Source organism: Malania oleifera, chromosome 9 (genome assembly GCF_029873635.1).
Source record: "Malania oleifera isolate guangnan ecotype guangnan chromosome 9, ASM2987363v1, whole genome shotgun sequence".
Taxonomy (NCBI): domain Eukaryota; kingdom Viridiplantae; phylum Streptophyta; class Magnoliopsida; order Santalales; family Ximeniaceae; genus Malania; species Malania oleifera.
In genome coordinates this window covers 92,172,919-92,187,348 of record NC_080425.1, presented here as the reverse complement: position 1 = coordinate 92,187,348, position 14,430 = coordinate 92,172,919, and the positions used below count along the sequence as shown (strand labels likewise).

The 14,430-nt window shown below is 40.3% G+C and overlaps 1 protein-coding gene across 1 annotated transcript; it reads left to right on the top strand.

Annotated features, from left to right (window-relative positions):
* The first annotated feature begins 5,506 nt into the window (after positions 1–5,506).
* LOC131163832 (F-box protein SKIP5) lies at positions 5,507–13,695 on the top strand. The gene is made up of 5 exons (XM_058120614.1): positions 5,507–5,805; positions 7,178–7,322; positions 7,407–7,485; positions 12,323–12,381; positions 13,156–13,695. The coding sequence occupies exons 1-5, from the start codon at positions 5,667–5,669 to the stop codon at positions 13,508–13,510; spliced, it is 777 nt and encodes a 258-aa protein (XP_057976597.1). The 5' UTR covers positions 5,507–5,666; the 3' UTR covers positions 13,511–13,695.
* The last annotated feature ends 735 nt before the right edge of the window (positions 13,696–14,430 follow it).

Here is a 14,430-nt window from a genome sequence, read left to right as displayed (position 1 = left end):
CTAGGGTATTACTCTCCATCAACTCAATGCCAAGTCTCTCCAAGTTCATCATGATCGGATGCTGGATCTCTATAGCTGCTAACGCTGATACTCCAGACTTCCTGCTCAGTGCATCAGCTACCACATTTGCTTTCCTTGAGTGATAACTGATAGTACAGTCAAAATCCTTAATCAACTCTAACCACCTTCTCTGTCTCATATTCAACTCTTTTTGGGTGAAGAAATATTTCAAACTCTTGTGGTTAGAGAAAATCTCGCACTGCTCGCCGTATAGATAATGCCTCCAAATTTTCAATGCGTGTACTACTGCAACCAACTCAAGATCATGGGTAGGGTAGTTCTTTTCGTACTCTTTCAACTGTCTAGACGCATACGCTACTACCCTACCATACTGCATCAACACACAACCAAGTCCCTTTAAGGACGCATCACTGTATATGGTATGACCCTCACCCCCAGATGGGATGATCAATACCGGCGCTGTGACTAATCTCTGCTTCAACTCTTGAAAGCTCTGCTCACAGCTATCGTCCCACTCAAATATGGCATTCTTCCTGGTAAGTCGCGTCAGAGGCCCTGATAAGCCTGAGAACCCCTCAACAAAATGACGATAGTAACTGGCTAACCCTAAGAAACTCCTAATCTCCTGGACGTTCCTCGGTCTAGCCCAGTTCACCACCGCCTCAATCTTACTGGGATCTACAGAAATTCCGTCTCCTGAGATGACATGCCCCAAAAACACAACTTTCTCAAGCCATAAATCTCACTTACTAAATTTGGCATACAACTTCTTCTCCCTGAGCATCTGTAAAACCAACCTCAGGTGCGTCTCATGCTCCCCATAGCTCCTCGAATAGACCAGCACATCATCAATATAAAACAACTACGAACTGGTCTAGGTATTGGTGGAAGACTTTGTTCATCAAATCCGTAAATACCGCTGGAGCATTCGTAAGACCAAATGGCATAACAAGAAACTCGTAATGCCCATACCTGGTCCTGAAAGTCGTCTTTGATATATCTTCTACTCTCACCTTCACCTGATGGTAACCCGACCTGAGATCAATCTTCGAATACACCCGTGTACCCTGGAGCTGATCAAACAAGTCATCTATATGGGGTAGAGGATACTTGTTCTTGATAGTCATTTTATTAATCTCTCTATAGTCTATACACATCCTCATAGTCCCGTCTTTCTTCTTCACAAATAGCACTGGGGCTCCCCATGGAGATACACTAGGCCGTATGAAGCCTTTATCAAGTAAATCCTGCAACTGGTCTTTCAATTCTGCCAACTCTGTCGGCGCCATTCGGTACGATGCTTTAAAAATCGGTGCTGTACCTGGAAGTAGATCAATGGAAAAATCTACTTCACGATCAGGCGGCAAACCTGGTAACTCATCTAGGAACACGTTTGTAAATTCTCTCACTACAGGCGTATTGATAAGCTTTAATTCATTCTCTGACATTTCCTTCACAAAAGCCACAAATCCCAGACAACCATTCTGGAGCAGTCTCCTCGCCTAAACTGCGGAGACCATCTAAGGTAAGGACTGCACTCGTGACCCTGTAAATCTAAATTCTGGTTTCCTTGGAGGTCTGAATATCACTTCTCTAGCACGGCAATCTATAATAGCTGAATTAGCCGCTAGCCAATCCATGCCGAAAATAATGTCAAACTCGTGCATATCCAGCACCACCAAATCAGCAGATAAAATTTTCCCTTGAACATCAACTGGGCAACCACAGAGTACTCTACTACATCTCACCGCTGACCCGGTCGGTGTAGCCACTAATAACTCGACATCTAATGATTGCGTTTCTGCCCCACATAATTTAGCACACCCCAAGGACACAAACGAAAGTGTGGCACCAGAATCGAAAAGTGCAATAACTTTAAATGAAAACATGCTAACAGTACCTGTCACCACGTCGCCGGCCGCCTCAGCGTTGCCCGGCGTCAAAGCAAAAAATCTAGCTAGGGCCGTATTCCTCTGCTGGCCTCCCCGTGGTGCCTGGTGACCTCCTCGTGTAGATCTAGGAGAAGGAGTTGTACCAATCTGTGTCGGACACTCTCTCATCATATGCCCTGGCTCCTGGCACCTATAGCAAATTCCTTGCCCGGCACGACACTCCCCCAGGTGTCTCTTCCCACAAGATGGACAAGCTGGAGATGGCTGCGCACCCTGGAAACCACGATTCCCAGTCTCCTGCCTCTGACCTCTATAATAGCCACCTCTCTTCCATGTACCACGTCCACCCCCCTGCTGGGAACTAGAAGGTATGGACCTCTTCTTCTGTCTCTGTTCCTCAGCCTCCAACCGATCACCAATCTCTACTATAGTGGCTCTATCCACTAGCTCAGCGAGTCCTGCAACTTCAATATCGACACCTGCTTGTATATTTCTCTCCTCAGACCTCTTTTAAACTGTCGTACCTTCTTCGTCTCATCTGAAATAATGTATGGGGCGAAGCGAGATAACTCAATGAACCTCGCCGCGTACTGCTGTACTGACAGCTGTCCCTGCTTTAGATTCAGGAACTCTGCAATCTTAGCCTCCCTAAAAGAGGCTGAAAAATACCTGTCAAACAAAATCTCATTGAACCGCTCTCATGTCATCTCCACAGGTATAGTCCTCTGCTGCTCTAACAATCTCACTGCCGACCACCATCTCTCGGCCTCCCCAGTCAATCTATAGGTGGCAAACAGCACCTTTGGCTCCTCTGAGCACTACAGCACTGCAAATATTTTTTCCATCTCCTGCACCCAGTTCTTAGCAGCTGCAGGATCTGTCCCTCCTGAAAAAGCTGGAGGACTCATCTTAATGAACTTCTCTATTGAACTGTCGTGGCCTACCGATGGACCACCCTGTTCCCTCGAACTCCTGGCAATTTCTGCCATAACCTGCTGTGCTACGCTGCGTAAGACTGCATCTGAATCACTACCCGCAGCGCCTGAGGGTTCAGCACCCTCACTCCCACTGGCGTGGGCACTATTGCCACCAAGGTCCATCCTGAAAAACATGTAACTTAACTCAAAACCTCTTTCTCTACGTGTATCACTTAACTCATATAATATATCCTCCTAATTAACTCATCTCTCTTAACCTCAATTCAAGGTTCAATCTTGCAACCTAGATACCCAACCCAACGATAGTTTACAATGAATTTCTTGAAATCATCACCCCAGGAAAATTATACAAACCACCACGAAAGTCCTACATCTAGACTACAAAAGCAGACCTCAAATCCTCTTATCCTATACTCTGGTATTATTACTGCTGCACTCTAGAGTCTGCAGAACCTAATATCCTAGGCTCTGATACCAAATGTAACGTCCATCAATAAAATGCAACATAATAAATACAATGGTCGACCCAAACATGTGGGTAGCGGGGACACCTATCATACACAGCGAAAAACCTAGTAGTAGTAAACATAAAAATCCATACATCCATCCATAAAACATAATACCAGAGTTTTTATAACATTATAATACTGTACACTTGTACATATTTATATACATCAAAATATCTCTAGGGTCACACAAAATAACTCTAACCCTAGTACAAAAATCTTACCCTTCTCGCGGGGTAATCTTTCTAACTCAACGGTGGCCCTGACCCGTCGGTCTCTCAGGGGCTCCTGAAAAATTTAATAATGATGGGGGTGAGACACTTCTCAATAAGGGAAAGTAAACTAAATACAGTTGTGTGGTAACATGAATATTTTAAGTGCTTATATATATACAATACATTTCAAAACTTTGCAATAATCATAATATCATACGAGATAATCATGTACTCTCATATTCGTTAATAAATCATAACATACATACATAAACATCTGTAATAACTCGTAATGCTGAAAATCAACCCAGGATGAATAGCTAGCTAATGTCATGTATTACCCCCCATGACGGGTTGTGCAGCCCGAAGGCGGGACCCGATAATGACTGGCCGATCACTTCCGAATCAAATATGTCTATAAGTACGATGGGCCCGCCGCACCCTGGTCCGGACTGTCAGGTGGACGTCTACACTCTACTGAAAGCCTCATCGACTATCCATCTCCCATCCCCTTGTGGGACGGTAGCATTAATAAGGCCTCGTGCAAAAATCAACCCATAGCTACGGTACCGAGCTCCTAGTCTAAACTAAACTAACATCCTAGTTGCAATAACATATAATACATGAACAAACGTAGCATCAACACGGCCTCGTGCCGAAGACATAGATACGGCCTCATGCCGATAACATAATATTACGGCCTCGCGCCGATAACATAATGAATATGGCCTCGCGCCGATAACATAATAAAAATAGCCTCGCGCTGATAACATAATAAATACGGCCTCGCACCGAATACATTTCAGGTATTTACATTTGAAAATAACTCATTTATCATATATTCGTCAACTCAATATAACATAACCCATCTTTCCAAAATACCTAAAAATGTGTTTTACTCGTAAAAGCATTCATATCTTATCTCATTTCATGTAAAATAATATTCATGCCACACATGCTCTATTAAAAGTCATATTTCATATTTTAAAATCGTGTTTTTCTATCATCTCATACATACATATACGTTTCATCATAATAACAGTATTTCCCAAACATACATTTCATCTATAATATACAAGTATATCATATGTTTTTCTGAAAATAAATTTACTCATAATCAATAATATTTTGCATGGAAAAGAACTGCTTTAGTTTACTCTCTTACCTGGCGACTGAGAAAGCCCCTATAATTTCCTAGCCTGACCCCCGTAGGATTTTCTACTCAATACCCTGAAACTCAAAACTCCCAATATTAATCATCAATATTTTCATGCCTACGTCAATTTCTATAACTATCATAAAGTCTAATTTGGCTTAAAAAGTCTTACCTCAACTTTGGGATGATTTCCAACTTCGTTTTCCCGACGATCCGCTCCGACAAACTTGTAGGGAACTTTGCCAAGAGCGTTGTGGTAGCCTCAAATCTTCGATCTGGCATAAAACTAGCCCAAAATCGAAGAGAGTGAGTGAGAGAGCCGAAAAGGAGAGAGAGAGGAAACTTAAAAAAAATGATTTTTCCCCGGATTCTCATATTTATAGAGCAGCGAGATTCGTCTCGTCGACGAAGGCCTTATATTCATCGACGAAATTCAGACTGCCTCAGAACCCCTCTCGGTATTTTCTCGTCGACGAAGCCCTGTGTTCGTCGACGAAATCTTTAAAGCCTTCGTCAACGAAACGCTGTGTTCGTCGACGAAGCTTGGCAACTTCCCTTTTTCCTTTTTTCAAATTTTCCTTTCTTTATTATTTAAATTTTTCATTTAAAAATTCGGGTCGCTACAATTTCAAATTAATATGATCATTTAATTTGAATTTTAGTTAGGAAATATGTATAAAATTTTAATTTTAAATATTAAAACATCATAATTGGAAATAATAAATTGATTTTTAAAATTTTTTGCAAGTATTTAAAAATAGATAATAAACAAATTATGGTTCCCACGTCATTGACTATTGGGCCAAGACCGGATGCTCTTGCTCTCAGGCCCAGCCCATCGTCCCCTTCATCTGCGCTTCTTCTTTCTCCCCCACACACTCGGAAAGCCGAAGCCATTTGTACGATTGTAACCTCAAAACAGTCCCCTTAGCAGATCGAACATGGAGACGATGGAGTCCGCCGAGAACCATCCAAGAGGGAAGCGCCTCCGCAAACCCTCGGTTTCTGCTTACTCCCCCATCAACAATCTCGACGACGGCTGTCTCATGCACATCTTCAGCTTCTTGTCCCCCATCCCAGGTCAAAACCTAATTCTCTTAGTCGTATATTGAATGTTCTATTTCCTTTTTGTTCCAGCGTTTTTTTTTTTAAAAAAAATTGAGTATTTCGATTCGGTTCTGTCGTAATTCGATTGCTCATTTCGTCATCGATCGGGGCGAAGTTTTCTTTTATATGTTCTCCTAATGTTCGGTTGCTGAGTAAGCGTGGGAAAATAATAGTAGAACTTTTTAATCTAATAATCTTACATCTGTTCGATCAATTCGGGCGAATACAACTGATCTAGTAACAGAAGAAGACAAAGAAGCGCATTGCATTCTTTTTGTTTGCTGAGGAGACTGTTGATAAGAATAAAGATTTTTTTATTTTTTTTTTTCAATTACAACAATAAGATGAAGAGAATTTGGGATAATTTTTAGCTGACTTGGGCTCCACCGAACCAGAGTTGCGTTAGTCTCAAATTGCAGGAAGTTTTGTTACATTGGTTGAAATATAAGGAATGTAGTATTACCAAAATTGCAATTCCTTCATCTCATTCTACATTTTCCATATATATATTAGTGTGCATGCACAGTGCCAAATGATGATGTTTGGCCTCCTAGAGCATGACAAAGAATGTTGATACTCTAACTGTCTGGGAACTACCATTGTAAAATCACTATGTTGAAGCTGTCGTGGCTTTTCTACAGGTTTGGTGAACATTGTGCAAAGGTTTGTTGATGATTAAGTTGCTTTACTGTGTATTTGTTATTGTTGCTGTGAAATTGTTGTCAGAGATTATAAGAATAGGCATTAAGCTAAGGCTGCTTCCTATAACTAGAAAAAGATATTAATTTTTTGTTAACAAAATAAATGTTACGCTTTTATATTAAAACTAATAAAAATAGAAAGGTAAAATCAATTAAAATTTATGGAAAGCAAAAATAGGAGAACAGGCAACAATTTGGGGCCTCGAGAAAAAAGGGAAAATAAAAAACAGACACAATTGTCTGATACTTTATTAAGCTACCTATTTGCCTCAAACAGCTTTAGTTGTTAGAAAATGGACCCTGCAAACAAACAGATTGAGATTGAATTGCTCTTGAAAGTTAAATGAAATCATTTCATAATATAGTGTAGACATTTTAGATGAGGATGAGAGTGGTGATTACTAGGGGAATTTAGTGCAGATGAGTGAAACTTGATAGTGTCGAGGAAAATTAGGCAAAATTCAACCGTATTGCAGCTCAATGAACTTCCATAGAATTGTTTTATTTCATGAAATCATATTTGTACTTTGCTAGTGTTATTTTGATGATTTAAAGATGTTTGGAATTATTGCTCATGCTAGCTGCATTAACCTGTCCTGCAAAACAGTGTCAATATCTGTCACAAATTGCTGTTGAGTTTGCAGATCGGTATAACACAGCCCTCGTTTGCCACAGATGGTGTTACCTGGCATGTCATCCTCGCCTATGGCTGCGAGTAGACCGGTCTGTCCAGGATTTATCTGAACCTGGAGCTTTCCCCAACATTGAAGCAGCTGTCTCTGCTGCAAGGCTAGTAAATTCTTACATTTCTCTTTATTTTGTTCTGCAAATGTATTATGCTATGAAAACCTGATCAAAATTTGTGCTGTCTAGGCCAGGTGACACAATTCTAATTGCAGCTGGTGGAAGTCATCATGTCTCCAATATTCAGATTAAGAAACCACTTTGCCTGGTACAATGTAGATCCTTTGAAATGCTATTTCTGTGTTAGTTATTGCCGTCAGATAGTTACTTTGTGAAAATGAAGGCAGCTATTGCATGCTGCTTAGATTTTTCCCCATCTTTCAAGGATAGTCCCTTTGTACATACCCCAAATAATGGGTTGCCTGTCCTATACAAAGGCCAAAAATCAGTTAACGTTCCCCTGTATCATTAAACAAAAGGTAATTCCTTTTTGTTATGTGAGAAGATTGATTATTTAGCCTCCCTTTTGTGTGCTTCTGCTGGTAACTTTAAAGGAGTTGAGGTTTTTTGATATCCAATGGGATTGGCTAGCTTTTTAAGTCGGATTTCTGTTTCTTTTTGGTTGTTTTATCTATTTTATTTTTTCTTCCTTTATTTTTAGGAGGATTTCTTATTCTCCTTTCTGTATATTCTCTCTTATCTAATGAATTCATCTTCTTTTGCTGTCAAAAACACAGAAGGGTGTTCACTTAATCTAAAAAATCCAAATCTGTAGCTTATCCAAAAAATCCAAATCTGTAATCTTTTTAGTTAATAACTATTAACTACTTCCTCATTAAGACTAGGGCCTACTTGGACAAGCATAAAGTTTTGTACTGAGAGATATTTATTAATATGAGTTTAGAAAGAACACTTGGCCTCACTGAGTCTTCTTTAATTTTTACCATATGGCTGACCTGTTTGTACCTTGTATGGGTCAGTTGTCCTCTATTTCTTTCTTTTGCACATTTAATTTGTACTTTTTCTCTTTAGATGCTAACGGAATTTTTTTTAGTTCATTCAGTTGGTGGATATACATTTTCATATAAGTAGGGGCATACACGGTTATTTTCAGTTTGGTTTTGCCCAAATTCAGAGACCAAACCGAAGGGGTCGGATCTTAAAATTTACAAACCACATCGAAACAGTGAACTGAAATTTTTTCTATAAAAAAATAGGGGAGAAAACACAGGTGTTCCTGGTTCGATTAGGTTTGCCTCGCAAAATTAAATAGACAAAGGAAATAGCGCATGTTTATAGCCCAGCAGCTGCTACAGGCTCAAGCAATTGGTGTACAAATTGATGGAAGGAAGGAGGGCTGCTGCCTTTATAGGGAGGTGAGAGGGACAAGCTTCCGACTTTCCTCCCTTGTTGATGTGGGACGAGGGACGATGGACATCAACTCTAATGGGGAAGGCATGTTGTAATTATGAGTTGTGGACTGGAATCTTTGTCCCACATCGAACATAGATGGGTTGAGTGGGCCCCCTCGGTCTCTTTCCTCAAATTTTATGTGGCACACTTGCATGCGTGATTGGATCTCTCTTTACAAGCTACAAAGAAAATGATAAAAGCGGAAGAAAAAAAAATTGATAAAAGTCAAAACCAACTTTTGGAAAGTTGGTTTTGCCACATGTCGACACCACAATACCCCTACCTGACAACACAGGGAAAAAAAAAAAACCTATAAAGGCAAAGGCATAGCCCCCCCACACCCTGCACGCGGCCTTTCATGCTCCACCCTCCCCCTAACTCGTTACCCCTTCCCCCCCGCCCCCTTGCGTGCTCCCCCCAACCCCCTATATATACTGCAATGTCTTGCATGGAAGTCCATCTAAAACCCTTCTCCTCCATGCTCCCTACTACATCCATAAATTATAGTTTGCCATTTATTTTATATTTCCATTATATTTAACATTTAGACATGGAGTTTAGTCCAATTGATTCTTCTATGTTGACATTGTGGACCCTACATCCTTCTTACAGAGCATGGGAAGAGGATCATTCTGATGCCTTTAGAGGGCGTCGGTGTGTGCACACATTAGAAACTATATGGCATGCTCATTCTTGTAGCATTCCATGGATTCAACGAGCAGAGTTCTATCCACTGTATCAGATTCGGTACATTCCCTTGGACCATCACTTAATTAGTACATTACTAGAGTGCTAGAGGCCTAAGATGCACACATTTTATTTTCCTTACGATGAGGCGACAATAAGGTTGCAGGATGTCACCATCATCACAGGATTACACCTAACGATGGCGACGCTGCTATGGGAACAACATAGCAGGGCTGGGAGATGCTGTGTCATAGACCACTTGGATGCAACCCTCCCACCAGCCGGAGCGGACAAACTGGCTTGTCCGTGTCTATATCATGGATGGACGAGGTAATACATCATTCATGCATGCAAGGGGCCGGGCAAATTTATTTGGAACACCAAACTGACTTTTGGAAAGTTGATTTGGTCACTGTTTATGTACAAAAGCATGCATGCATGCTTGTGCTTGGGTGGCCCATCCCATCTTCGCAGTTTTTTTTTTTAAGCCTAATTTATTATTTTGGAGGGCGTGCACCAACATCCTAAACGCCTTTTTTTTTTTTAAAAGAAAAATTTCTCCTTCTGATCTCCCTCTCTTCTCTGCGCTGATAGCACCTTGGGGGGTGTGCACTGACTGGCGCACGTGAGTCAACAGAGTTTTTTACGGAAATATTAAAAATAAAAAATGAAAAATACAAACATAGAGGAAAGGAGGAAAAATTGCATAAATGTATCCAACCGAATTTTCAAAAGTCGGTTGGGGCTTTTAAAAAAAATGACGTGGGATGGGACGGCTGATTGGCATGCGTCAATCAGCGCACGAGCCCCAAGGGTCTCTCAACACAGAGAGAGGGAGGGAGTAGGAGGCTTGTTAAGATTAAAATTTGTTTAAAAATAAAAAATAAAATAAAATAAAGCATGTAGATGGAACGTTGATTGGCATGCGCCAATCAGTGCACGCCCTCCAAGGGGCTATCAGGGCGGAGGAGAGAGGAGAGAGCCTACCAAAAATATAAGCGTGTTAGGAAAAGAAAAAAAAAACTAATAGAAGCCAAAAATGACTTTTGGAAAGTCGATTTTACCACGTGTCATAACCCGGGACACCCTTAAACTGACAGCACGGAAAAGGAGGAAAGAAAAAAAAAAAAAAACCTAGTCGACACCACAATAAGCCCCTACCTAACAACACGTGGAAAAAAATTTAAAAAATAAAAATAAAAACCTGTAAAGGCAAACCCCCCCCCCCCCCCAAGAACGCTGCCTTGTAGCATTGCCCCCCCTCCCTGCACGCGGCCTTGCACGCTCCCCCCCCCCCCCCACACCCCCTTGCATGCTCACCCCAACGCCCTATATATATATATATATATATATTGTAACGTCTTGCATGGAAGTCCATCCTGCACGCACCCTACTACATCCATAAATTATAGTTTGCCATTCATTTTAGATTTCCATTATATTTAACATTTAGACATGGAGTTTGGTCCAATTGATTCTTCCGTATTGACATTGAGGACCTTACATCCTTCCTGCAGGACATGGGAGAAGGATCATGCTGGCGCCTTTAAAGGGCGTCAGTGTGTGCGCATATTAGAAACTATGTGGCATGCTCATCCCAGAAGCATTCTGTGTATTCAACTAGTAGGGTTCTATCTACTGTACCAAATTCAGTACATTGAGCTAGACCACCACTTAATCAGTGCATTGCTGAAGCGCAGGAGGTCTAAGACGCACGCATTTCATTTTCCTTGCAAGAAGCGACAATAGCGTTGCAAGATGTTGCCATCATCACAAGATTACCAGTCGATGGCGACGCTGTTACAGGCACGACACAGCAGGACTGGTAGATGTTATGTCATAGACTACTTGGATGCAACCACCGGTCCGAGCGAACGAACTGGCTCGTCCTTGTCTATGTTTTGGATGGACAAGGAAATACATCATTCATGCATGTAGGAGGTCGGGTGAATTTATTTGGAAGATCAAACCGACTTTTGGAAAGTCGGTTTGGTCACTATTTACATTCAAAAGCATACATGCATGCTTGTGCTTGGGTGGCCCGTCCCATCTTTGCATCATTTTTTCTAAGCCCAATTTATTATTTTTGGGGGTCCCGTACGTTTTTTTTTTATAAAAAATTTCTCCTTCTAACACACGCTGCTCACAAGCAGCATCTCCCTCTCTCCTCCATGCTGACAGTCCCTTGTGGGGCGTGCGCTGACTGGCGCATGCCAGTCAATATCCCATCTGCATGTTTTGTTTTGTTTTTTTTTTAATCCTCACAAGCCTCTTACTCCCTCCCTCTCTCCGCGCTGACATGCCCTTGGGGGCTGTACGCTGACTGGCATGTGCCAGTCAGCCACCCCATCCCACATCCTTTTTTTTTTTAAAGCCCAAACCGACTTTTCAAAAGTCGGTTTGGGTACATTTCTGCAATTTTCCCCCCTTTCCTCTATACTTGTGTTTTTTTTTTTTTTTTTAAATATTAACTTTTCTGGTTTCAATTTAGTTTTGATTTGATTTTCAGTTTTTTGGTAATTTTTGTTACACCCTTATAAGGAATACATTATTGTTGCTTCTTAATTAAGTTGCATTATTGGAGTCCAATCCTGAGACACTGATGATGTTAATCTTCGATTGACTCCTCCCCTAGGAACTGTGTAACGTGATTACATACCATGTTTAACCTGCTGTGAGGAAACTGTTTTGATGAATTCAGAGAATGCAACTTCTTTAAAAACAGATGTGGTACAATTTAAGGTGTAAAATAGTATACGAAAGCCCCCAACTAGATGATTTCTGCATGTTAATGGGAATCGATAATGTTAACTTGTGTTCAAATCAGTGTTAAGCACGTTATCTCTTTCTTTTTTGATCCTTTTTTACCTCCTTTTGACTAGTGTGAAGGCATTAAAATTGCCGGTGCCCGATTTGCTTTCATTGAACTTGCTTTAGGGGGATACCATATATTTTAAATAATACAAATATTTCCATTTGCTGTTTTCTACCTCAATTTTGTTCAGATTGGAGCTGGTGAGCTTCCCGATGACACAACAATTATCTGTTCACGGGGTTCAGACAGGTCTGCAAATTTCCAGTCTATTATGTTTTTAATTGTTGACTGTTGATCTTACCGGTGTTGTCTCACCAAACAAGTTATGCTGGAGCTACCTCCAAACTGTTGGATGTATTATGCATGTGAACATGCATTCACCAAGGAGACATGTCCTTTTGAGACACATGAGGTTGCAAGGACCCCTACAACCATCTTATGCATAGTGTTGCTAAGCTTACTAACCATTACAATTTTTATTATGAACTATAACAATAGCAACATTCTTCAAGTCCCACCAGGTGAACTCGGCTACATAATCATTTTCCACCAATTCACCTGCTCGAGACCATTTTCTGCCAATTACAGTTTTTATTGTGAACTGATGATTTTAAGTCATTGACTTCAGCAAAATTCCTGTGAATCTCTGAAAACTTTGTTCTATGTTACATAGTACTGTATGACATTTAAAATTTTCTGGTATGTAGTTTTCTTAGTTGATAACCTCTTAACCGTTATGGACCATTTACATATATAAATGACATCAAACACCTAAGAGATCAAATCAACATGTTCTTTTTTGTGCACTTAGTGCGTAGGTGGGATTATTATAATTTCTTGCACATTGTACATTGCTGCTAATCTTCCATAAAATTTGAAAGAATATTGGTTCCCCTGCCAAGCCATTCACCATGAAAGTAGCCATGTTGTCCAACAGTTTGGAGATGGCATCTGGAGATCCATCCCTACTGTTTTCAATGAAAACAAAAAAATTGTATGCACCCCTTGCTTGCATTTGAGCAGTGCGCTGGAATTCCTATCTACCTGCAAAGTGACGAACTTGACTGTTAAGGCGGAGCTCGGTTGCTGCTTGCTTCATAGGAGCGGAAGGCTGACCATAGACAAGTGTATACTTCAATGTGAATCGAACCCCTTGGATTTTCTTTCCTTCCCAATTATCTGTAATGCTACTGCCAATGGCCCAGAGGCATTACCATTCTCAATGAAGACTTTTGGTAGCGGCATTTCAGTTTCCCAAACTCGGATTGAAGGTGGCACTAAGGCTGTTTTGACTAGTGGTACCCTGGCATTGCAGCGGGTGCGAGTCCTTTATGCTCGAACTTCGCTCTTTTTCTGGTTTGATGTAGAGCATCAATGATAATTTGTAGTATTTTCCTCAGCATCTCTGTAAAATTATTTGCTATTGGATATTATTGAACTATTTAAATCAGTTAGGAGTTGTATTTAGTGCTGTATTGATTCTCATTCAAGAGTTGTATACTTTATGGTTCTCTAGTTCATTTACAAGCTTCTGTAACCCCTTTGTGGAGGGTAGTTTTACTATGTTTTTATTTTGTTCTGTATTGAGATTCATCCAAAAGTTTCTAATGCTTGCACAGTTTTCTTGGTTCCTCATTAATTTTTCAAATTAAGAATTCATTCAAAAGCTTATGGCTTGTATGGCTATGTTGATCCTTACTCGTGCAATTAAAAAGTTCCCCTCCGAGCACGTTGCCTGGAGTAACTATGTCGAGAAAAAGATAGCTTTCATAGGCTCCTAACAAATCCTGTAGGAAATTAACTATTGTATCTTCTTTTTTGTAGTGATATATTTGATATGGGGCATATGGAGTTAAAGCTTTGTATTAAGGTCTGGAATTGTGGGGAAAAAAATTCAATTTTGTTCAGCATTGCATCTAAATCATACAATTCAATTCCAACTTCAAATTTGACTAAAAGGTATAAATTTACCAAAAAATATAATGAAATTGTCTCTTTGCAAAAGTACATGTAAAATTGCCATATATTTTTTTTGGGCGCCAGGGGACCTCTCGAGCTCCATTTCTCCTGCAATGGTGAAAATCTGTACCTACTGTCAAAACACCTTCGTTTTCCCCATAAAGAATAAGGGCAAAACAATAATAACTGGGTGCAGTCAACGCGCCTTCAACTTTCTGCTTATGCTTTTCAAATTTTTGTTATAAATTTTAAATTTTTTTTTAATCTTAGAAAGAAGATGAAATTTTGTAATTATTTTATAAATCAAAATTTAATAGTTCAATTTCTGCTGGTGAACAA

Excerpts from the sequence above, each read along its gene's own strand:
- LOC131163832 (XM_058120614.1), top strand. The coding sequence starts at position 5,667 with ATGGAGACGATGGAGTCCGCCGAGAACCATCCAAGAGGGAAGCGCCTC. Across the intron at positions 7,323-7,406 it reads GCAGCTGTCTCTGCTGCAAG|GCCAGGTGACACAATTCTAA; the intron begins GCTAGTAAATTC and ends TGTGCTGTCTAG. Across the intron at positions 7,486-12,322 it reads TTAAGAAACCACTTTGCCTG|ATTGGAGCTGGTGAGCTTCC; the intron begins GTACAATGTAGA and ends AATTTTGTTCAG.